Source organism: Ictidomys tridecemlineatus, chromosome 4, assembly GCF_052094955.1.
Source record: "Ictidomys tridecemlineatus isolate mIctTri1 chromosome 4, mIctTri1.hap1, whole genome shotgun sequence".
NCBI lineage: Eukaryota > Metazoa > Chordata > Mammalia > Rodentia > Sciuridae > Ictidomys > Ictidomys tridecemlineatus.
The window spans coordinates 65,527,450-65,553,222 of record NC_135480.1 but is presented as its reverse complement, the minus strand read 5'-3'; the positions used below and the strand labels follow the sequence as shown (position 1 = coordinate 65,553,222).

Below are 25,773 nucleotides of genomic sequence, written 5' to 3'. Positions count from 1 at the left end.
TGTTTCACTTTTTTCCCAATTCTTTTTTAAAAAATTGTTATTGGCACTATTATATTTTACTGTATATATAGTCTCCCTAAAAATGTCTTATGATCTTTTTCTTTTAATTATAATCATTGTTTTACATAGTTTTGAACCAAATGATATTGTAAATATTGGTTACTTTTACCAGGGTAGGCATAGAATGTATTTTCTTGGCAAAGCTAGATGTTTTTGTATTGTGAGCTTCACATCAAAATACTACGCTTATCTTAATTCCAGTGGATGCTGAAGCACCTGTTTAATAAACACAAGGAAAGCTTCAGTATTCCTTAACTATGTGGCCTTTAATCAGTTCTTAATACACAATACCCATGAGTTTAACATGATATGGCAAATGATTGTGGAAAGATGTTAAAAGTGGCAATTATTGGGCTAGGGATGTAATTCAGTGATAGAGCTCTTACTTGGCATGTGTGAGGCCCTGGGTTTAATCCTCAGTACTGGGAGAAAAGGAATGTGAAAAATGACAGAGTCAGTTGAGGTGGCTCATGCCTGTAATCCCAGCTGTTTAGGAGGTTGGGGCAGGAGTTCATAAATTTGAGTCCAGCCTGGGCAAGTTAATTATTTTTTTATTTTTTATTTTTATGAGGTGTTGAGAATTGAACCCAGTGCTTTTTCACACGTGCTAGGCAAGCTCTTTACCACTGAGCCACAACCTCAGCCCAGAAGTTTGTTATTTAAAAAAAAAAAAATTGTTTTTTGTTTTCTTTAAGAGGATGGGGTTGTAGCTCAGTGGTAAAGTACTTGCCTAGCATTCATAAGGCCCTGCATTCAATCCCAAGAAGAAAAATATGTATATTTTGCTCTTTCAGAAACTGTTATGTGAAAAATTAGAGGAACAGTTGCAAGATTTGGATGTTGCCTTAAAGAAGAAGGAGCGTGCTGAACGAAGGTATTTCGATAAATGCATTAATGTTTCTCTTGGGTATTTGACAACTGAATTGTCTTATAGTATAGATGAATGCATCTATCTAGAGCAGAGATTGGCAAACTGTGACCTGTGGGTCAAATCTGTCCTGCTCCTTGTTTTGGTGTTACCTATCAAGAATGATTTTTATGTTTTTAGATGGTTGAGAAAAAATTAAAAATTAAATCATATTTATGACACATGAAAATTAAATGACATTCACATTTCTTTGTCCACAACTAAAGTTTGTCTGTATCCGCTTTTGCTCTACAAAAGCAGTTATAAATTGCAGTAAAGATCTAATGACTCTCCACCTTTGAAACGTGTTGTCTGTCATTTCATAGAAAAGTTTGCCAATCCCTTATCTAGAGTATGTCTCAGAACCCACCATGAATAAATATTAGCCCAAGTATTATAGTGAACATAAGAAAATTACAAGAACTGCCCTATCACTTAGTTACTCATGTGCATCTCTTTGGGTGGGCAAGTAACACTTAATTAACAATGCCAAATAATTAACATTTAATGGTTGAACCATGTACTGAATATAAAAGAGATGACTCCATTTTCATTATGCCACTACACTGAGGTCCAAAGCAGTGAAAGAAAGTTTCTTGGAGGAAGTAAGACTTAACATGATCTAATATTTAAAAGACTGTTTAGAATCAAAAGAGTAGGTATATAATTCATTTGCACCTATTGTGTACCAAACTGAAGAGAAAAGGTAAGTAAGACAGCTCTTGTTTACATGGAACTCAAATCATATCAGAAAATACAGATGTATGAATCATTAAATAAATAATGTATAAATACACTAAAATAAAAAAATCAAGATATATTCAAAATAATATAAGAACATTGTGGAGGAGCAATTTAGTAATCTTAGGAGTTGGAGTTATCAGGGAAAGCCTTGGAAGATAAATTGGGATTATATAGTTGAACACGTAAAGAAGAGGTATTCCAAAGCCGTGAGTACAAAACATGAGTAAAGACAAAGTAGAAGTCAGGGTAGGAGAGTGGTAGGGGAGATATACCTCTTAAAGCAGAGTAAGTCTAAATTGCAAACAGCCTTACATTCCTGGGTAGGGACTTTGAAGTATTCTTTATAGACAGTGGGGGAACCATCAAAGATGGTATGTGGTTATTTATTTCAGAAAATGCTCTGGTAGGACAGCACTGGCAGAGTGGCAGGCCAGGGCCCAGGACCTACCTCCTGCCCCTGGATGCGCTGCCTCACTGGCTGGCCTACACCATGCTCCACCTTGGACACTGCTTGTCCTTTTACTGGGGTGTACAGGGTTTGGGAGTGGGCCCCAGGTCAGCCTGATTTACAGTTCTGCTAAAAATTGCTTGGTTCCCGCAGCATTAGCGCCTGTGTTTGAGGCGACATTAGCAAGAAGTTGGGACTTTTAGAGTAATGCATTAGAAAAGTCTTTTATTTATCTTTTTTTAACTTAAAAAAAATATTTATTTGGGCTCATGGTTCTGGAGACCTAAAGTTGAGAAGAAATATCTGGAGTCAATCATTCTGTAGTAAGAATGGCCTTCTTGCTGGCAGAGTCCTGAGGTGGTGTAGGGCTTTGCATAGCAAGAGACAGAGAGCACATATGTCCTTTGAAAATGTTGTGGTGTGCCTGACATTCTGCTGCCCGAGGTGTGGAGACCATACCATATTCAGAAGTTTGTTGTCCTTGAGGGCCCATCTGGAATTTAGTCACAGTTAGGAAGAAATACCACTTCTGACAAAATGCAACTTCTTACCATGGAACTACTACTCACTTCCTCCAAACTCCTGAAACAGGGAAAATTGAAGAGCCACGGCAATTGATAAAGCAGAAACCAAGCTATGTTAACTTATACAGCATTTCACATGAATACTCGAAGGATTGAAAGCTATTTGAGGTGGTGGCAGGGAGGCCAGTGTCAAACATGAAGACCTGTGCTGCTGTGGATAGGTGCAGACTCACTGGATGGGCCACAGTCGAGTCCTGGACTTCTCACCTCAGACACAAAAGCCTCTTTTGAGGCACATGTCAGAAAAAAATTCAATTGAGTCACTGAGGCTGTGGATAGGAGAAAGAGCAAGCAAGAAAGAAAGAGAATCGATAAACTCACCAAAGAGTTGGCCCAGAAAACTGCTGAACTTTTGTAAGTCCATGCAGCAGATTCAGAAAAAGCAGTAAGTTCAGAGATGGGAGAGGGCCCTGAACAGACAAGTGGATGTGGCCATGGTCACTGCACTGAGGCATCGCCTGACAGAAGCAGAGGAGGAGCTTCTTAGGAAGGAAGAAGAAGCAGCAGCTGAAAAGGAGGTTCAAGGGAAAGCTCAGCTCCAGGACTTTACTTAAGAATCTGTTGCAGTGGGTAGAACTAGTGGGAAATCAGAGTACGACCAAAGCCAGTCCTCAGGCCAAAGCTGTGTCATCAGTGAGCATACGCTTACAGATCTCTCTTCAAATAAGAAATCCTAATGCCTAACCCAAGGGTACCCACATTCTGTGTGTAGCCACCCCGATCTCAAAACCCATTTCCATCAAGGACGATAGGACCAGCATGTAGATTGCCCAAGAAAGGGGAGTTTCTGAGGCTTAGCCAGAAAAACAACATCAAGCCCCAAATGGCTTTAAAAAAAAAAAAACCAACAATGATAGTGAACATCATCTAAAAGGGGGGTGGCTCAGGACCATCATCTCTTGCCTTTGGGGAATGTTGTTTCAGGGACCAGTGATACTGTCCTTTTGGGCACATCACACAGTAAGACATTGGAAAAGCAAAGATCGTGATGCACATAAGCAACTAAATTAACCAGAATTTAACAAAGGGGAATCTCAGCCAAAATTTTATTATAACATCCTCTTAAAAGCAATAAAAAATTACAAAAAGAACACTGAGAAGGAACAACCTTATCTTAAAGTTTTAGTAAAACAAAGCTCCAGCTGCTGAAATAATTGACCCAGTCTTCAGTAGTCCTGGCACCTGGACCCCTTGTGCATTGGTCATTAATACTCAGGCCTGGGGCCTCATAAGATGTCAGACACTAGAAGAAATTTCATCTGTGCCCACTGCCTTCTAAAATGTGAGGCAAGGAATGAAAAAGTTCTGTTAATAGCAGTGAATTAAAGATTTTTTTGTTTGTATCTAACCTTCTCAATTAATTTGAAAGCAAACAAAGTAAGATTTCTGTTTCTCTGGAGTTTTCTACTGGTCAAGATTTTACTCTTTAGGTTGCATAAGGGACTTGTTCAGTCAGATTTCAGTTTTCATTTGACAGATTGCTTTTCAGTTTGTTAGTTTGATTCAGGTTTTTTATGTCCATAGATGTATGTTTACTCAAATCTTTGGCATATCTGTGCAGTCTTCTTTAGCTGAGTAATCTGCACCCTTTGACCATGTTGCCAGCCTCTGTCCTAATAACTGTTTCTGTGGTATCATTTTGGAGGGTGGTAAAACTCTTTTGATCAGCACCCATCATTGGTGAAGCCTCTGAGCACTTGGCATGACAGTACATGGCACATGTAATGCACTGGGACCATCTTGGAAGCATTGCAGCCTTAGACCCTCTTCCCTGGTAGTATCAGCAGCTTGCTCTCTATTAACTGTGGGCATGACTTTCTTTTTGCTGGCTTAAGTTTTCCAGCCAGCGGCTCCTTTTGCCTCCTGCTGCTTTGCCCTTTGATGAGTAAAATATACTTTCTTACCTTTTAACCAAGTATCTGGGGTTCTCCTGTACAGTGTATTCTAACATAATTTCTTTAAAAAAATTTTTTTTATTATTAGTTGTTCAAAGCATTAACATAATTTCTGAACTAAGTAATGCATATAGGATCCAGAATCTAATACTGTCTTCCCAAAATAGCTTTTGTTTCCACAAAAAACTATTTTTTTTTGAGAATCTCCTGCTTTAAAATTTTCTTCTAGAATGAATTTCCATATTTTTTTCCCATAAATTTTTCAATGCCATCAGGTCTTGTGCAGAGTTTTCAAGTGCTGACATTGTTCTGGAAACAAGAGCAATTATGTCCACAAATATATACACATATATATAAAGCACATGCAAACTGTATATATAGTCAGCTATGTTAATAATTTATTTTTAAATCTACATAGAGAAAGTGTGTGTTTGTGGTAGGTAATTAAAACTATTGGTTTAAAACTATATAGGTTTGTAAGTTGAATTCTCTTATTTTAAAACATTAAAACTACAATCTAATTAACAATAGTAGAATTATGATTGTTATTGCAGTAAGCATTGGATTAGCAGTATATTAAAAGTAGGTAATAGGGGCTGTGTATATAGCTTAGTTGGTAGAATGCTTGCCTCACATGTACAAGGCCCTGGGTTCAATCCCCAGCACCAAAAAAAAAAAAGTAAGTAATAAAGCAGTTACTTAAAATGCCAATAAACTGAAAACTGTTACTCCTCATTTTAAGTATTTTAAACTTGTGATAATGGCAATGTTGATTTTTTTGAGTGTTCACTTTGACCTTTGGCTTATGGGGTAGACAGTTCGTCTGGTATGTAGGTAGCTATTAAGTGGGGAAAAAAAATACTGCTGTGAACATCACTGTTTAAGCAAACATTGTAGTATCATTTATTTGGACACTTAATTTCCTCCAAAGTTATCTAATATTGATGCTTGGACCATGGTTGCACGTTAGCTTTTCCATACTAAAAAATGACTTGCTAGTTATAGTGCATGTTCTTTGTCCCATAATGTGTATACAAAGACAAGAACTTAAAAAAAAAAATGCTGTAGCCAGATTTTTGTTTCATTTAAAGTAGCTAGTAATTTTAATGTTCCTTTAACCTGCTAAGAGGACATGGCATCTCTCTTTGACAGTGGTATTCAGTGAGCTTCAGAAAGCACCATAATTTCATAATCTATATACATTACATGAGACAAATAATTTGAGATTTATCATATTTAAAAAAATTTTTTTTTGTACCTGGGATTCAACTCAGGGGCGCCTAATCACTGAGCCACATCCCTAAGCCCCTTTGTATTTTTTATTTAGATACAGGGTCTCACTAAGTTGCTTAGGGCCTCACTAAGTTGCTGAGATTGGCTTTAAAACTGTGATCCAGGGCTGGGGATGTGGCTCAAGTGGTAGCACACTTGCCTGGCATGCGCGAGGCACTGGGTTTGATCCTCAACACCACATAAAAATAAAATAAAGATATTGTATCCACCTAAAACTAAAAGAGTAAATATATATATATATACCTGTGATCCTCCTGCCTCAGCCTCCTAAGTAAGCTGCTGGTATTACAGAAGTGTGCCACTCCGCCTGGCTAAAATTTTTGCTTTTAAGTTTGAGCTAAAGTCTGACCCCCATACAAGGAAATGTGTTATGTATGTTAAGCTTACATCAAGACATAATTTACTATTGAAATATGGGAGATGGCTTATTCAGAGGGATACTCTATTTACATGCCAAGGCTTAAGCTGTGTGTCATGTCTCTTTTATGTCCTATTTTAAGATCTCTTTCTTATCTCCCTGAGAAGTTAACCTTATACTTGAGGCAGTCGCTTTTTTGGAGAATTCACCAAAGTTTCTAGGAAAACATGTTCAAAGTATAACTGAAGAATAAATTGACTTACAGTGGAGAAATATTGATTTGAACTGTTTTTTTCTTTCTTTCCAAACTAAATTACAGATTCTTATCTATAAAGTTCAGGTTGCTTAGAAACTGTTTTCCAGTATTCTGCAGGTCCAGTCCGTTGTGCAGAAGTTGAAATATTCTGTTATCAGAATTTTAAAAGAAGCTTTTAGATTATGAAATATGATAATAAAGGTATATTTCTGACTAAACAAGAAAAAAAGAAGAAAAAAAATGCTCTGGTAACAGAAGTTGGAATTACAGTTTGGGCGCTGCAGAGAGAGTTTATGAGAGCCTCTGAGGCCTGTAGTAGGGGATAGTAAGGTAGACATGTTGGAGATACATTCAGAGGATTAATTTATAGGACTCAGTGCCCATTTGTTTACTCATATAGGATGAGAATATCTAAACAGTGCCCTTTGATTGGTCTTAGTATTTTAATTTTTCACCTCTTAAACTTATGTCCTTTGACTCATTGTCTGCTTTTCAAATTTTAGTTTGCCTTAAATTAGCTAATTCTATAATCCAAAGTGAAATTTAATAAATTTCAGCCTCCACAACATTAACTTTAGCTTTTTTTTTTTTTTTCACAATTCAATTTGAGCTGTCCAGGTCATAGAGGATGCTACTTCATTTAAAGGCAAGTTAATCTCCAAAACTGATTTAGAGATAGTGTTTAACTTTTTAAACTTAGTTGTCTAAATATCTTTGAATTTAGAAACCAAGGGTTATTTGTATAAACAACTAGTTTTTCAAATATTTATAACATTTTCTAAGGACATTTTCAAAAATGAAGAATAGTTCTGCATAAAATTATTAGATATATTTTGATGTGCAGAGTTTCTTCTGTTTTTTTGTAACTTAGAAAAATCTAAAAATTCTTCAAATTAAATAGTAACTTATTTTTTATCAGTCTCAATCTTTCTGAAGTCTGCCTGTCCTTCTAGAAATGAACAATTTTCCCACGTCCTGAAGCTCACCCATTAAGGGCTTAGAAGAGAATGTCTTCTTTCTAAAAGCCAAGAATATAAACCACTAAGAGTTCTGTCTGATACTCAGATTATATCTGCTTATTCTTTGGAAGTCTGTAATGCTTATGCTATTTATACATGCAAAAGTCTGGTGAAGATTGTTTTGACAAAGGCCTTATATACAATAGGATATGTTGCTTCAATTATAAAATATTGTTGGATTTCATTTAATGGGTATCTGCTTCATGCCATGCAGTATATTCACCATGAAGGGTATAATGTAATCTCTACCTTAATGGGCTCTATAGTCTAGTGGAAAAGAGGGACATGTCAATGAATATTTAGTGACTAGCTTGCAACTATCGGAGATATGGAGTGTGATGCTCTGTGAAATCTACTCTATTTTATAATGGTCTCTTCCAGAGCTTGGTATTATTTGGAATTCAGACATCTCTGTGTTTCCAGAGTATTATTACTAGTAGTTTGCTAACAGAGAGTTGAATTTAATCAGGGTTGGAATTTTCCATATAATATAACAAAAGGGAAAGATAGAAAGAGACAAGGAATTTGAAAGTGTATGCAAAGGAGTATTTGGCAGGAGGGGGTAGTATCAGGGATTGAACTCAGAGGCGCTCAACCACTGAGCCACATCTCCAGCCCTATTTTGTATTTTATTTAGAGACAGGGTCTCATGGAGTTGCTAGTGCTTCACTTTTGCTGAGGCTAGCTTTGAGTTCTTGATCCCAATGGAGTATTTTTAATGATGGAACAGGGAATGTACACCAGGTCAAGAGGAAAGTAAGGACATAAAGTAAAGTAATGGACAATGGGTAGAGTTCTACTGAAATAAAAGGTATATTTCTGACTAAACAAGAAAAAAAAGAAGAAAAAAATGAGAATTGTTGGATTTAGAGTACAAAATGATTGCAGGAACTCTTACTTACCTAAGGATTCCCAAGCCTGACATAAATCTTGATCAAATATAATGAGTGTGAACAGATTTTTTTTAGGGCATGGAAAAGTGTTGCCAATCTATAATCCCAACTACTTGGGAGGCTGAGGCAGGAGGATCACAATTTGAAACCAGTCAGAGCAATTTAGCTTGTCCTCAGCTCAAATAAAAGTTTAAAACTTGGGTTGGGGATATAGCTCAGTATTTGTCTAGCATATGTGAGACCTAGGGTTCAATTCCCAGTACCACAAAATTAATAAATCAATATATCAATCAATAAGTAAATTTTCTTCAGAGAGACAGGGCCAAGGTAAAGCAGAAATTTTGACCCATAAAGGAGAGAACTGGTATTTCAATAAACATGGTTATTGTAAGGACTGGTAATATGTCATATATATTTAATAACAGAGATAGTTCAAGTCATAAAGTATTCCCTGTTTAGTCCAGTTAGTACTGTTCTTGTCTTTCCTAGTTATTACTTAATTGTATTTTTATCAGGCTTTTTTAAAAAATCATTTTATCGTTTTCATAACATGCCAGTTTTTATTTAATAGCTTCATAACCTCTCTCTGAGATTCCTATAAACAGGGTCAAGGGTTTCTAGAGCATAAAAGCTAAAGGACCCAGACAAGCAGATACATTAACTTCCTTTCAGAAGAGAGATTACAAGAGAGGAAGAATGGTTACTGTTTAGTTCACTAATACACCCTGGCATATCAGAATTCAGCTATCCTTATTGAACTGGATTAACTTTAGGGAGAACCAGAGAATGCACCTGTTATATATATCTGTTTGTAATGTAATATTTGTTGAATTAAAATCAACAAAGATTTGTTGGAAATAAAACTGTGGAGATGTCATTAGTGTTTCATATCCTCATATTATGGCTCCAAAGGTATCTTCTGTTGTGGCACTGGAGAATTTAGAGCCTATGTCTGCATTGCTCTTTCTCTTTTCTATAGCAAGAATTGAGTGGTATTAGTGTCATTCACTGGGACTTTGATATGGTTTTATTATACACAATTCTTTTTTAATGATATCAGGTCACAGCGTGACTCTTGACAAAGCTTCCTTTTCTATTTCAGTTATAAGGTTTATTTCAATAGAATAAGTCAATTCTACATAAAATCGGCATACTACAGTGAACAGCTACATCAATGTTTATAGCAGCTCAATTCACAATAGCTAAACTAGGGAACCAACCTAGGTGCCCTTCAACAAATGAATGGATAAAGAAACTGTGGTATCACATGGAATATTATTTACCCTCAAAGAAGAATGAAATTATGACATTTGTCATTAAATGGATGGAACTGGAGAATATTACCCTAAGCAAAATAAGCCAATCCCAAAGAACCAAAAGCTGGATGTTTTATCTGATATACAGATGCTAATTCACAATAAGGAGACAGAGAATTGTGGTATTTTGGATGCAACAGGTGAGTGTAAAGAGGAGAGGAGGCATAGGTGTAGGAATGATAGAATGAATCAGACATTACATGAACTCCGTCATATACAACCAGATGAAAGAGAAGTTATACTCCATTTGTGTATGATGTGTCAAAATACATTCTACTGTCATGTACAACTAATTAGAACAAATTAAAAAAAAAAAATACCTCACACCAAAACAAGTATAAGTCAGTTCTAAAAGTATAGATTTTATCCCTTTCTGAAGTTGTGTTAATAATAAATATGTCTGTGATATAGCCTCTACTTATCATGAAATTCTAGTTTTATTGTCTGCATTAGCAATATTTTCATAATTTTTTTCCACAAATCTTATTTTGTGTTTTTTACTTAAAGGAAAGAACGCTTGGTGTACGTGGGTATCAGTATTGAAAACATCATTCCTCCACAAGTAAGTTTCTTGCTTACAGTATTTTCAAAGAAGATATGCGCTTAATTGTTCTAAAATTTAACTCATTTTTGTAATGGGGCTAGTTTTAAATATATAATATATATATTATATATATAAATATATATGTTGTTAAAAATTAAATTTAAAACACTAAATAAATTAACTATGATCGTGATTGAAATAAAAATATGTGCAGATAACCCAAAAATGTGATTTATTAAAGCTAAATTGGAAGTTCATTGCTTGGGGTTTTATGTTCCATTGTTTTTACCCAAATCAGATAATTTTTGTATATGTTTTCATGTTATTTATGTAATGTACTGAAGAATAGTTCGAGGTGATTGGGTTTTTAATTTCCTGCTTTTTAGCATTATTGAACACTTTAATTTATATTGATGCAATTTGGTTTCTTTGAAGGTTTATCACTTTGTATTTAATAATGTATAATGAAGAAGAGTATCTCTTGTTGAGTAGATGGAACATGGTTTCTCTTTTGAAATGAAGAGCCTTTACTCATTTGATAAGCAGTTTCATTCAGACTTAATTAATTAAATCACAGACTGTGAAGTTATTTTCTTTCAGCATCACCCCTTTCTTTTAAATCAATTACTTTACTCATTCAGCATACATACCTATTAGGTGTTTTCTGTGTGTCAAATTTAATTGGTTAAAAGACTGTACCAGTGGAAAAACTTCATCCTGATAGTTTTAAAACAGGCAATTACAAACTCAAAATAAGTAGAAGAATTTTCATACAGAAGATTTTCATCCTTTCACCACTAGTATTCCTTTTTATGCCTGTACAATTAATGTTGCTGTTTATATTCATTTTGGGCAGGATAATGTCAAATTTTTTTCAGACCTTTCACATGTGTCACCTAGATATTGATTACAACACTGCTAATCCCAAGGAATTTTGTTTTGTTTTACCTGTATTTTTATATTTTGAAAGGAGCCAGATTTTTCTGAAGATCAAGAAGAAAAGAAAAAAGATTCAAAAAAATCAAAAGCAAACTTGCTTGAAAGGAGGTCAACAAGAACACGGAAGTGTATAAGTTACAGGTATGCAATATATGGAATTGGTTGTAGGAAAAGGGCATAAAATGTTTTTATAATTATATTGGTAATTATAATAATAACATGACCCAGAAGCATATGCTTTCTTTATCACAATGATTATTAGCAAATGTATATGTGCTGGGTATTGATTTCAGGAACCCTGGGCTAACGATGTAGCTCAGTATAGCGGTTGCCTAGCATGTGTGAATTTCTGTTTCATTTCAAGCACCATAATAAAAGAAGAAATTTTCCAGGACCCTCTAAAGATACCTTAACCCACAGATCCTTAGTCTCATGTGTTAAAATATAGTATTTGTATGTAACCTGTGTACATCTTCCCATATATGTTAAATCATCTCTAGAGTGCTTATACAAGCAGGCATGGTAGCATACACTTGTAGTCCCAGCTACTGGGGAGGCTGAGGTGGGAGAATCACATGAGCCCAAGATTTAGGACCAGGCTGGGCAATGTTAGAGATCCCATCTCATAAAACAATCAAAAACCCAAATACTGAATACAAGTTAAATGCTATATAAGTTATTGTTTTACTGTATCCTTTAGGGAATGATTATAGGGGAAAGAGTCCATATATTTCAATATAGGCACAATTTTTTTATCCAGATAATTTTGATCTCTGACTGGTAGAAACTACAGGAGCTGGACCTGTGGAGACTGAAGGCCATGTATTTATTTCTTACCTCCCATCTTTTTTTTTTTTAATTGGTTGTTTAAAACATTACAAAGCTCTTGACATATCATATTTCATACATTTGATTCTAGTGAGTTATGAACTCCCATTTTTATCCCGTATACAGATTGCAGAATCACATCGGTTACACATCCACGTTTTTACATATTGCCATACTAGTGACTGTTGTATTCTGCTATCTTTCCTATCCTCTACTAGCCCCCCTCCCTCCCCTCCCATCTTCTCTCTCTACCCCATCTACTGTAATTCATTTCTCTCCCTTGATTTTTTTTCCCTTTCCCCTCACATCCTCTTATATGTAATTTTGTATAACAATGAGGGTCACCTTCCATTTCCATGCAATTTCCCTTCTCTCTCCCTTTCCCTCCCACCTCTCGTCCCTATTTAATGTTAATCTTTTTCTCATGCTCTTCCTCCCTGCTGTGTTTATAGTTGCTCTCCTGATATCAAAGAAGACTTTTGGCATTTGTTTTTTAGGGATTGGCTAGCTTCACTTAGCATAATCTGCTCTAATGCCATCCATTTCCCTGCAAATTCCATGATTTTGTCATTTTTTAGTGCTGAGTAATACTCCATTGTGTATAAATGCCACATTTTTTAATCCATTCATCTATTGAAGGGCATCTAAGTTGGTTCCACAGTCTGGCTATTGTGAATTGTGCTGCTATGAACATCAATGTGGCAGTATCCCTATAGTACACTCTTTTAAGGACTTCAGGGAATAGTCCGAGAAGGGCAATAGCAGGGTCAAATGGTGGTTCCATTCCCAGCTTTCCCAGGAATCTCCATACTGCTTTCCAAATTTGTTACACCAATTTGCAGTCCCACCAGCAATGTACAAGTGTACCCTTTTCCCCACATCCTCGCCAGCATTTGTTGTTGTTTGACTTCATAATGGCTGCCAATCTTACTGGAGTGAGATGGTATCTTAGGGTGGTTTTGATTTGCATTTCTCTGACTGCTAGAGATGGTGAGCATTTTTTCATGTACTTGTTGATTGATTGTATATCCTCCTCTGAGAAGTGTCTGTTCAGGTCTTTGGCCCATTTGTTGATTAGGTTATTTGTTTTCTTATTGCTTAATTTTTTTGAGTTCTTTGTATACTCTGGATATTAGGGCTCTATCTGAAGTGTGAGGAGTAAAGATTTGTTCCCAGGATGTAGGCTCCCTATTTACCTCTCTTATTGTTTCTCTTGCTGAGAAAAAACTTTTTAGTTTGAGTAAGTCCCGTTTGTTGATTCTAGTTATTAACTCTTGTGCTATGGGTGTCCTATTAAGGAATTTGGAGCTTGACCCCACAATATGTAGATCGGAGCCAACTTTTTCTTCTATCAGACACAGAGTCTCTGATTTGATATCAAGCTCCTTGATCCACTTTGAGTTAACTTTTGTGCATGGTGAGAGAAAGGGATTCATTTTGATTTTGTTGCATATAGATTTCCAGTTTTCCCAGCACCATTTGTTGAAGATGCTATTCTTCCTCCATTGCATGCTTTTAGCCCCTTTATCTAATATTAGATAGTTGTAATTTTGTGGATTGGTTTCTGTGTCCTCTATTCTGTACCATTGGTCCACTCGCCTGTTTTGGTACCAGTACCTCCCATCTTTAGAGTCACAGTATTTTGTAGTATATAGTGTGATATTTTTCAGACATAAATATACTCATGTCTTCCTCTTCTCCCTAACATGCTTTATTGGATATTTATAGCTCTTGGGATAAAGATTAAAGCTTTAGATCTAGAAGTCTTGGCATAGTTTTATCTCAACTTTCATTCGTCCTCCATCCCATCAACATTTTCCTTAACCTCTTGTGCATTCATCTAGTCCCTTTTTGCACGTTGTTTATTCTGCCTCTTATTTCCCTCCATTTTTACCTTATTAACCTTTTTTTAAAACAAATCTCCCCCTTGTAGCAACCAGTTTTTTATTTGAAAACATTTGTAATTGTATTTTGTGTGATTAAAATTATTTAAAAATTTTCTCTCCCTCATTACACTGTTTGCATCCTTTTCTATTTTACACATTCTCATGTCTCCTACACATAGTGTTATAAATACACAGTTAATATTATTATTATTAATATAACCAGGTGCAGAGGCACTCACCTGTAACTTCAACTACTTGGGTGGCTGACGAAGGAGGATTGCAAATTCAACGCCAGCCTCAGCAACTTAGTGAAGCCTTGTCTCAAAATTTAAAAAAAAAGAAGGATGAGGATATAGCTCAGTGGTTGAGTACCCCTGGGTTTAATCCCTGCTAATAAAACAGAAGCAAAACAACAAAAAAGAGAAGGAAAGAAAAATAATATAATCTGGTTTATCTTTTGCTACCAAAGATACCAGAAAGGGTTTTCCATTGTTTTTCTGTATCTTTAAAATATATATATTAAAAAACATATAGATATATAAATATATAGCTAGATAGCTAGATATAGAGAGATAGTTGTAGATGGACACAATGCATTTATTTTATTTATTTATATGTAGTACTGAGAATCGAACTCAGGGCCTCATACATACTAGGCAAGTGCTCTACCATTGAGCCATAACCCCAGCCCTGAACCCTATCTTTTGATTGTTTGCTCTCTAATATTCTTTCCACTAAATCACATTGCCTCACCCAAATAATAGATAAATTATATTTAAGTTGCTATATACCTTTCTTTCTCTTCTCACCTTTTTTGGTATCAGAGACTGAACCCATGGGCACTTAACCACTGAGCCATATTCTCAGCCCTTTTATTTTTTATTATGAGACAAGGACTTGCTAAGTTGTATAGTTGCTGAGGCTGGCTTTGAACTTTCAGTCCTCCTGCCTCAGCCTCCTGAGTTGCTGGGATTAAAAGCATGCATCATTATGCCTCACTACCATTGTGGCCTCTGAAATACCAAACAGTGTTTTGGGACATCAAGCAGAGATTTGTTTTATTAGAATTACATCACTGCTTACTATAATTTAATAATTGTTTATCTGATTCTTATTGCTTCTAACAAAGAGTATGACATATCAAAATACCCAGAGGAAGCATTGAATTGAGGATCAGAAGACTAAAAGTAGAGTCCTCACTCTGGCACTTAATGACCATATATCTTTAAGTGTTCCATTGCTCTTTGGTCTTTGTTGCCTTATCTTGGTTCATTTCGGCTCTAAAGTTATGTAATGGCAATATAGGACCTTATGGTAAACTATGTGTTTTAGCATAGAATGTACTACATGATGCATTTTTCATACCCTACCTAGTTATTAAAAATAATTTTAAAAAGGCTTACTTACACCCTAGTGTAAAAACAGCTTTGAAATTATACCATAAAAAGCACAAACAATAATGGAAAGGATATTTGGTTACATAAATGTTTTTAAAATAAGACAATCTCAGACAATTGCACATACAGACAAACATGGAGTTAGACTTTAAAAGGAGTGGTTTATGAATTTAACAAAATGCAAGGAATATAGTAGAGATGTGATGTCAGTTTTCCTTTCTCAAAACTTAAAAAAAAAAAAATAGTGGATGAGGTTGTGGCTCAGCAGTAGAGTGCTCGCCTAGCATGTGTAAGGCGCTGGGTTCAGTCCTCAGCACCACCAAAAATAAGTAAACAAAATAAAGGTATTGTGTCCAACTACAACTAAACAAACCAAAAACTTTAAATATATATGTATATATATGCGCAAACACTGAAAAGGAAGTACAGTTTGATAGAAGTAATTGCAGGGCCAGGAATGTAGCTCAGTGGTAGAGTACTGCCTAGCATGTGCAAGGCCCTGGATTCAATCCGCAGCACTGCAAAAAAAGGAAATTACAACATGTTCCAAAGGAGGTACAATTTTAATACACAAAAATTTTACAAATCAGTAAGAAAAGATGAACAAACTAGCATTCAGAATGGGCAAAGGAATAGCAGTATGTGGCAGTGCATGTCTATAATCCCAGTGGCTTTGGAGACTGAGACAGGAGGATTGAAATTTTTAGACCAGCTTTTGCAACTTAGTGAGACCATATTTCAGAATTTTTAAAAATATGGTCTTTAATATTGCAGGGCCAGGAATGTAGCTCTGTAGTAAATAAATCCTGACTGCTTCATCCCTAGTACTGGGGTAGGGGTTTTAGGCAGGCAAAGAACCCAAATGAGTACTCTGCAACATGACCAATAAACATGAAAAAATATTTGCTCATACAGTAGTCAAATTAAAATTAGAATAGGAAGTGCTTGCTTTGGCAGCATATAAACTAAAATTGAAATGATACAGAGAAGATCACCATGGCTCTTGTACAAGGAGGACATGACATGCAAATTCATGAAGTGTTCCATATTTTAAAAAATAATAATTAGAACAGGAAAATAACTTAAATTCTCTTCAAGGTTGTTATTAAAACAATTTGTGTGCCATTAACACCAATTACATTATCTTAGAATACCAGGAAGAAATGTACGGTCCAACAAAATTTCATAATGGCATCATAGGGGTCTCTAACCATACAGGGGAAAAGATAGTTATAGGCTTCTGAAGAAGGGTGGTGGTTAGATGAAATTTAAACGAAGTAATTATAGAGTAAAGGAAGATACTAAAGGGGGTCAGTTTCAGACATGGATTACATGAATCCTGTTGCCTTGGAATCAGTGAAGTTTAGGCAGATACATAGAAACCCATTATCTGAAACCCTGCATCTAGGTTGTAGAGCAAGACTGCTTATTAATTTTAAAAATGACTTAGATCCTCAGATAAGAATTAGATATTTCATTCTTAGTAGTATCATCTCAAATGTCTGAAGTTTCTGATGGCATTAGAAAACAGTTTCTCAGTAAGAAAGCAGACGTTACTTAAAGTAGATTGTCATGCCACTTTATAACCTCTGTATATCCTTGACAAATACTAATTTTGGTTAACTTTGCATCTAGCTTTATCTGTATCTGTTAATTAGCTCAATAGATGGATATGTAGATTTTTTTTCTTTCTTAAAATTTGTCTTTTTTTTGTACTGTGATTGTATCCAGGGCACTTTTCCATTGAGCTAAATCCCCAGATGTTTTTAATTTTCTATTTTAAGACAGGGTCTCAGTAAATTGCCAAAGATGACCTGGAACTTAGGATCTTCCTGCCTCAGCCTCCTGAGTTGCCAGGATTATAGGCGTGTAACATTGTTCCCAGTTCTCAGAATTTATTTTAAGGAAAAACCAAGCTATAGCTACAGTAATATTTTTCAGAGCATGCTAACTGAAAGAAAATTGGAAATAAACTGTTTTTAACTATAATTATTATGTATTTATATGATTAGACAATACACAGACATTAAAAATTATATTGTTGTAGAAGCTAACTTGAAACTTGTGAATCCTTTGAAATAAATTTGGGTATTTTTGTGTGTATGTATTTGCAACTCAGAGGCAAAATATTTAGCTTTTAGTCTTGATATTGCTATTAATCTACTAGGTGCCTTTCTTTAATCCTTACCCTCTCCAATAGAACTTATTGTTGCAATTTACTGTGATGGTAGAAATGTTATATTTCCTTCATGTCCAGTATGGCAAGCAGTAAGCCATATGTAATGGTTGAGTACTTAAAATAAGCTTAATGAGGAACGGAATTTTAAAATTTAATTAACTGAAATAGCTTCATGTGGCTAGCCAGTAATTACTATATTTATCATGGTTTTGGACAAGTCACTTCATCTTGTTGGTTACCTGATCCCTAAAATGAAAGGAGGAAATCCAGGGAACATTTAGCCTTGGTCCTTTCCTTTAAACCGGAGGACAACCCTTCTAGAACAAGTACATTAAGTTAGTTCTACAATTTTAATCAGCTGTATCGGAACTTAAGTAATAACAATAATAATGATCTACTTTTCAATAATAATAATAATTAAGCCTATTTAACATTTTTTGTGAAACAGTTTGTTCAGTTTACTTAACATGATTTGTTTTACTGGGGGTGGGCTTATAAGTCAAATCCAGCTTGCTGCTAGATTTTTGTAAGCCTATGACCTATAAGTCATGTTTATATTTGTAAATGGTTGAAAAAAAGAACAAAAAACATCCATAAATATTATATACATATGGGCTAGGGATGTGGCTCAAGCGGTACCGCGCTCACCTGGCATGCGTGCGGCCCGGGTTCAAGCCTCAGCACCACATACCAACAAAGATGTTGTGTCCGCCGAGAACTAAAAAATAAATATTAAAAATTCTCTCTCTCTCTCTTTCTCTCTCTCTCTCTCCTCTCTCACTCTCTCTTTAAAAAAAAATATTATATACATATAAAAACCAGTATATATAAAATTTAATTGGAGCACATCCATATTTATTTATGTAACATACTGTCTGTAATTGCTTCTGTGTTACACTGACAGAGTTGATGGTTATAAAAACCATATACTCTAAAAAACCCTAAAATGTGTACATACCATCTGGTCCTTTTATATATATTTTTTAATAGGTTGTGGATCTAGTGCAGTGGAGGTACATTTGCTTCAATGTGAGGCCTTGGGTTTAATCTACCCAGCATTGCAAAAAAAGTTCTTTGTTTTCTGATACTGTTATAGTTCAATTGTGCTGGAATATACAAAATACCTGAACTGCTTGTAAACAACAGAAATTTATATCTCACAGTTCTGGAAGATAGAAAGCTCAGGATCAAGGCACTGGCAGATTTTTGAGTCTGGTGAGGGCCTACTTTCGGGTTTATAAATAGTACCTGTTAGCTGTGTGTTCACCTGGTAGAAAAGGCAAGGAGACTCTAGAGAAGGTCTGGCATGTCTGGTGAACACCTGCTTCCTCTTAAATGGCTGTCTTCTCACTGTGGCTTCACGTGGTGGAAAGGGCGATGGGTCTTTCTGCCCTGTTTTATGAGGACATTAATCCTGTTCATGAGGGCCTCACTTCCTAATACTATCACCTTGGTAGGTAGGATTTTACTGCTTGTGGGGATACAAACAGTTAATTATTTAGTATAGATGATCTTTAAGAGTTTAAAACACCAGGACAGGCTGTAATGTGATCATTTTATGTTTTAGATTTGATGAGTTTGATGAAGCAATTGATGAAGCTATAGAAGATGATATCAAAGAGGCTGATGGAGGAGGTATGTTGTACCATTCTTAATTTTTCATATAACTGCCAACAAGTTAATTCAAATGCCCAAATTAGGACATTGAACATAATTTTTAGTCCCCACCTTAATGTGTATCACTATAACTAATGATTTTAACTGTCTTAGATACAAAATGGACAGTGTCAGAGGACAGACTCAGATCTTACTAATTATTTTTGTTTTATTTTATGATCTACCACAAAATATTAATGTTCCTCCATACATCAGAAATTTTACTCTTGGGCTAGGATTATTATAGCTCAGTGACAGAGCTCTTGCCTCATACATGTGAAGCACTAGGTTCAATCTTCAACACCACATAAAAATAAATAAACAAAATAAAGATATTGTGTCCATCTATAAAGAAAAAAATAAACAACAAAAAAGATATTTAAAAAATTTTTTTTCATTCCTGGGTCCATCTATTAAAATCAGCATACTAATTTCATAGTCTTTAAAAGATGGCATTAATGTAGAGGAATTTGAAGGTACTTTATGAAAGTGCCATATAGCCAATTGCTGGTGCTCTGATGTGGAACATTGTGGTTTCCATTTAATTATTAAGAAAACTCTGGAAAGGATTAATAAATAGGTTGTTTGTAAAGGAACTTAAGAAGTCAAGAAGCTTTTCTAGAAATGTGTGCTTTATTTATATCCTAGCCCACTTTTTTTTCCTGTCCTACAAACAGTGTTTTTAAATATGTATTGGTCTCTTTCTTTAAGCCTTATCCAAAAGATAGCTTTCAAGAAGAGTTTCCTAGATGACTGTTAATTAAGTATGAAGTTTCTTTATGGGGTGACGAAAATGTTCTGGAATTGATTAGAGATGATGATTGTACAACGTTATAACTATATTAAAACTTTTTAATTACACACTGAAAAGGTGAGTTTCACAGTACATGAATTATAAATAAGAGGTTCTCTACATTGTGGACTTTTGATCAGTAGGATGAATACTAAATCTATCCTGATAAAAGCTCTGTCAGTAGAAGTTGGCAGAAATCTGCACATTTATAAGAAGACAGAAATCCAATGAAGAGCTGTTAGACACAGTAAGGACAGTCTGCAAATTAAGGGGAAGGTTTAATAAACATATAGTTATCCTTCCCCTTTAGGAGTTGGCCGAGGAAAAGATATCTCCACCATCACAGGTCACCGCGGGAAAGACATCTCTACTATTTTGGATGAAGAAAGAAAGGAAAATAAACGACCCCAGAGGGCAGCTGCTGCTCGACGAAAGAAACGCCGGCGACTAAATGATCTGGACAGTGATAGCAACCTGGATGAAGAAGAGAGTGAAGATGAATTCAAGATCAGTGATGGGTAAGTGGCCTGCCGTAGACCCCATCATTCTGACTGGCTTAAAAAGGACTAGCCAGCTGTGAGACTTGGCCACATTGTGATGGGGATTTTGTTCTTCACAAACATAGATTATCTCTGTTTTCAGGGTATTTAGAGAAGATTGAAGAACGTGAATTTTGGTTTTTATTAGATTAAAATTAAAAGTTAGGTTTATGGGGCTGGGGTTGTGGTCAGGGGTAGAACGCTCTCCTAGCACATATGAGGCACTAGGTTTGATCCTCTGCACCACATAAAAATAAATAAAATAAAGGTATCGTGTCACTGTGTCCATCTACAACTAAATAGATAGATAGATAGATAGATAGATAGATAGATAGATAGATAGATAGATATAGATAGTAGATTTATGGTTATTTGTTTAATATTCAAAATTATATTTGATTAACTGTAATTGAACTTAGATTTGTTGAGGTTCCACTGTGCTACCTTCTCCTACCAAGTCCATGAGGAAGTCATCAAGTCAAATGTGAGAAATAAATAATCAGTAAATATCCTCTTTTGACATAGAGGTTGGGGTTGGGACAAGTAATCCAGTATGGAAAATCTGGGAATGCTTCTGCAGAATAGGTATTAAAACTATACTGCAGTTTCTCCTTTTAGATTGTTAATGGAGACAATAAACATATAAAGCCCCCACACAAAAAAGTCATTCTGCATGACTGCTACTAAAATATAAGGAAAATATAGATTAGTGAAAAGAGGACAGTTGGATTAACCCAAAAACATCAGAGAAAACCTCCCAGTAAAAGTACAGTTTGATCTCAAATTTACAGAATATTTGGATAGATCAACAAGTTTGACATTAGAAGCAGGATAAGAAAAGAAGGCATTCCAAGAAGTCATGTGTTGCAGGCAGCAAGCCATAAAATATCATGGAATATCTGAGAAATATCTAGTGTCCCAGGATAGGAAGAATACAAGGATAAAATAGAGAGTGCCCTATTGGAGATGTGTTTAGAAAATTAAAAATAACTAGATGAAGGGTGTTTTGTTTGGTATGCATGAAAGTTTCGACTTTGTCCTGAAAATGATGAAAAACCACTGAATGTTTTAGATGTGAGAAATTAAAAGGGAAAAATTAGGATTAATATCAGGTATTTGTTTTGATTATTGGGGAGACAGAAGCTGAGTAGATTGGAAAATAATTAGTTCACTTTTTTCTTTTTTTTTAGTTGTAGATGGACTGTTAAAATTTCATTTATTTATTTTTTATGTGGTGTTGAGGATCAAACTTAGTGCCTCACATGTGCTGGGCAAGTGCTGTATCATTGAGCTACAACCCCAACCCCATGAGTTCCCTTTTGATGTGCCAAATTTAAAGGTACACGGAGGACATCCATGAGGCCAATGTAATTTTATATACAAAAATCAGCATCACTTTATCATCTCAGTCCCTCCTAAAAGGAGAACAGATGACATTTTGTTTTCCCGAGAAACTGATAAAATTATCCAGATATATTGCATAAATGTTACTTAATGTTTCAATGGACCCACCAAAATTTGAACTCAAAAATGTGTTCTCAGTTCTTAGTGTTTTATCATAATTTATTTGGGCTTTCCTGGACAGATCTCAAGATGAATTTGTTGTATCTGATGAAAACCCAGATGAAAGTGAAGAAGATCCACCATCTAATGATGACAGCGACACTGATTTCTGCAGTCGTAGATTGAGGCGACACCCTTCCCGACCAATGAGGCAAAGTAGGCGTTTGCGAAGAAAGACCCCAAAGAAAAAGTACTCTGATGACGACGAAGAGGAGGAGTCTGAAGATAATAGTAGAGACTCTGGTAAAGATTGTATTCATATCATACTAACTTACTACGTTTGTTTGACTTCAGGAGTAAAGGGCTCTTAAAATTCTATACAATTGTAATTAAGCTTTCTGATAAAACTTTGCCCTTTTATTTTTTCAATTTTTTTTTTTAATATTTATTTTTTAGTTTTCGGCGGGCACAACATCTTTGTTTGTATGTGGTGCTGAGGATCGAACCCGGGGCGCATGCATGCCAGGCAAGCGCGCTACCGCTTGAGCCACATCCCCAGCCCCTTCTTTTTTAATTTTTTGAATTTTGGGGTACTCGAGGGCACTTGACCACTGAGCCTGTTTATTTTATTTAGAGACAGGGTCTCACTGAGTTGCTTAGTGTCTCACTGTTGGTAAGGCTGGCTTTGAACTCACAATCTTCCTGCTTCAGCCTCCCAGCTGCTGGGATTACAGATGTGCTCCACCATGCCCAGCTTGTGCTCTTTTCTTATGATTAGTAACTATGTGTTTCACATAGAGCATATCTGAGAAAATATATGAAAATTTATGTATTGACTTCATACTAAATTCATTTAGGATTGTGATGAATCCTTTTGGTGCCACATTGTTTCCATTGACTAACCTTTATCCTTATAGTGTTTCTTGGGATCATTCTCAAAAAGTTGAACATTTTTGTCAGATACTCAATTGTTTAAGAGAGAATTCCATTTATCTCCAATATGTATACCACAATCAGTGATTCTGTAGTTTTTCCAACTTAGCAGAGACTTATGTTTTTATACATTATGCTTATATTTATTAACGAATTAATAGAGGCAAAACAGCTGAAAGGAAAGGTAGGGGGTATGCTTTATAGAATTGGTAAACAGGTAGCTGTCATCTTATAGGGGATGTATCTCAGACATGAATATTGTTTCCTTGGTCTGGCCATCCTTTGTATATTTTGTTTTATTTATTTATCTTTTCTAAACCTCCTAAGTGGCAAAATTATGCTTCATCAGTGATTATTTCTGAAAAACAAGGACATTTTCTTACATACCCACAGTTATCAGAATTAGAAGTTTTAACGTTACTAATTCAAATCTTAATCTAGCATCCCATATTGTTCTATGTATATAGATTTTTTGTTGTCCAGAATTTGATCTTGGACTTTACGTTCCATTTATTCTTGTCTTTTTAGTTTCCTTTAATCAGGAGTATCCATCAAAATCTGTCTTTTCTGACCATGATATTTAAAAAGAATATCTACTAGTAATTTTATAAGATGTCTCCCAGTTTGGTTTTTCTTGTTTCCTTATGATCAGATTTAGGTTATGCATTTTTGGCAGGAACTCACAAAGTATTAGCCTCCCATGCTTCTTTATGTTATTTTTCCTTAAAATTAATAAGTAATTAGTAGCAAGATACTTTGATGCTGTGTAAATATACTTCAAATGTTTCACCTGCTAGTCTTAGTCCTTTGAGGATTCTCCAGCACTGTTATTCCTTTTATATCTATTAGTCATTGTTCATGAGGAAGAACTTTCCCTTGTTTATATATTTCCTTATTTATATCAGTGTGTATTTTTGAATTCTTATTTTAATGAGTAGATTTAGTACATTACTATCAGTATTTAAGTTCAGTTTTCCCAGATTTGGCCAGTGAAAATCACTTCTAACTATTGGGTAGCTATTTTGAAATGTTGGCAATCCATTAGAGAACAGTAAAATTGAATGTAATAACTCAGTAGAATTTGTAAGCACTACTGAAAGCACCTCTGACAGAAAGCCATATACTCACTCTGTTTTATTGATCAGAAATGACAAGAACAATTGTATTGGCAATGCTTTGAGAGTATAAACAGCTCTATGTACTGTATTTACCAGGATTTCATTCCACATGGAGAAAAATTAAAAATGTAACTCCAATTGTATAATTCTTTGGAATAGACTTATGAAGTTTCTTTGATTAGGGGGTTATATTATTATGAGGGTAGCCAAAGACAGGAACTGCAGATTATCAGGAAGAATATTCTGTAGACTGTTCACATAAAGCAGTTGTGGCAGCTTGTGTACTCGACCAGGTTGTTCTAGGTTGAATAAAATAAGGAATATAAAAAAATACATTGAATACATTTCTTTTCTTTTTGCATTGTTGGGGATCAGACTGAGGGCACATGCTAGAGAAGCCCTATATCACTGAGCTACGTCCCAGCCCTTTTCTTTTTCTTTGTCCCCCCCACCCTTGTAGTACTGGGGATTAAACCTAGGTCCTCTCCACAACTGAGCCACATCTCTAGACCTTTCTATTTTTTTATTTTGAGATAGAATGTCACTAAGTTGCTACGGTTGGCCTTGAACTTTTAATCCTCCTGCCTTAGCCTCCCATGTCCCTGAGGTAACAGGCATGTGCTACTACTATGCTTGCTGTGTATGTGCGTTCTTTTTGGGGGGTGGCGGTGGTACTCGGACTGAACCCAGGGGTGCTTAACCATTGAGCCACATCCAAAGTCCTTTTTATTTTGTATTTTGAGGCAGGGTCTCACTAAGTTGCTTAGGGCCCTTACTAAGTTGCTGATGCTGGCCTTGATAGCAGTCTTCTTGTCTCAGTCTCCTGAGTCCCTTGAATTACATGTGTATGCCACTGTGCCCATTTTCTCTTCCTTTAAATATTTTCTTGAGAATAAGATATGTTTTTAAGACTTGCCATTAAAAACCTCTCCCAGAGTGACTCATTTTATTTTTTTTATTTATTTTATTTTTTAAAGAGAGAGTGAGAGAGAGAGAGAGAGAGAGAGAGAGAGAATTTTTAATATTTTATTTTTTAGTTCTCAGCGGACACAACATCTTTGTTGGTATATGGTGCTGAGAATCGAACCCGGGCCGCACGCATGCCAGACGGGTGCATTACCACTTGAGCCACATCCCCAGCCCTGTGACTCATTTTATTAAAAAGAAAATAAGACTTATGAAAGTTTTTAACCTAAGAATTTTTATAACTAAACTCTGTTTAGTATCTTTAATTTTTATAGCCTAATCTAGTTATATTTCTATTTAATAGATTTCAGTTTTATACATGACTTCGTTTTTGTTCCTTTTTTTAATAGAAAGTGACTTTAGCGATGATTTTAGTGATGATTTTGTAGAAACTCGGCGAAGGCGGTCAAGGAGGAACCAGAAAAGACAAATTAACTACAAAGAAGATTCAGAAAGTGATGGTTCCCAAAAGAGTTTAAGACGTGGCAAAGAAATAAGGCGTGTTCATAAGCGCAGACTTTCCAGCTCAGAGAGTGAAGGTAAGAAATAGATCTCCTACTTACATAAGTATGTACAAGGCAGAAATACACATTATAAAGTGAACTCAGGATTGTAGTTATATGAACTTATATAATCAGTAGTAGATTTAAGATAAATTACATATTTTGTTCCTGGTCACCAATTGTAGTTTAAGTAAATGACACTAAGATGCTAATTTT

The 25,773-nt window shown here is 35.4% G+C and overlaps 2 protein-coding genes, 1 non-coding gene and 1 pseudogene across 6 annotated transcripts in view; 3 read left to right on the top strand and 1 right to left on the bottom strand.

Moving 5' to 3' along the window:
* Positions 1-25,773, bottom strand: part of Aqp11 (aquaporin 11) — a 99,005-nt gene that overhangs the window by 13,743 nt on the left and 59,489 nt on the right. Inside the window, exon 2 of one of the 2 annotated variants that reach the window (XM_078046732.1) lies at positions 20,658-24,387. The exons of the other annotated variant lie outside the window; for it this stretch is intronic. Coding sequence (XP_077902858.1) covers positions 24,275-24,387 — 113 coding nt within the window. The 3' untranslated portion in view covers positions 20,658-24,274. Of the gene's footprint in view, positions 1-20,657; positions 24,388-25,773 lie in introns of those variants that run through there. 2 annotated transcript variants of the gene reach the window in all.
* Rsf1 (remodeling and spacing factor 1) overlaps positions 1-25,773 on the top strand; it is a 160,138-nt gene that overhangs the window by 126,847 nt on the left and 7,518 nt on the right. For all 3 annotated transcript variants that reach the window (XM_005323239.4, XM_040284989.2, XM_040284988.2), the window contains 7 exons: positions 855-934; positions 10,281-10,335; positions 11,288-11,397; positions 19,114-19,181; positions 20,306-20,513; positions 22,120-22,340; positions 25,405-25,593. In XM_005323239.4, the coding sequence (XP_005323296.1) occupies positions 855-934; positions 10,281-10,335; positions 11,288-11,397; positions 19,114-19,181; positions 20,306-20,513; positions 22,120-22,340; positions 25,405-25,593 (931 nt within the window). The remainder of the gene's footprint in view (positions 1-854; positions 935-10,280; positions 10,336-11,287; positions 11,398-19,113; positions 19,182-20,305; positions 20,514-22,119; positions 22,341-25,404; positions 25,594-25,773) is intronic.
* On the top strand, positions 943-8,727 carry LOC120889659 (protein ZNF365 pseudogene; annotated as a pseudogene).
* LOC120890095 (U6 spliceosomal RNA) lies at positions 16,309-16,420 on the top strand. The gene has a single exon (XR_005734350.1). It is a non-coding gene; the product is annotated as a U6 spliceosomal RNA (small nuclear RNA).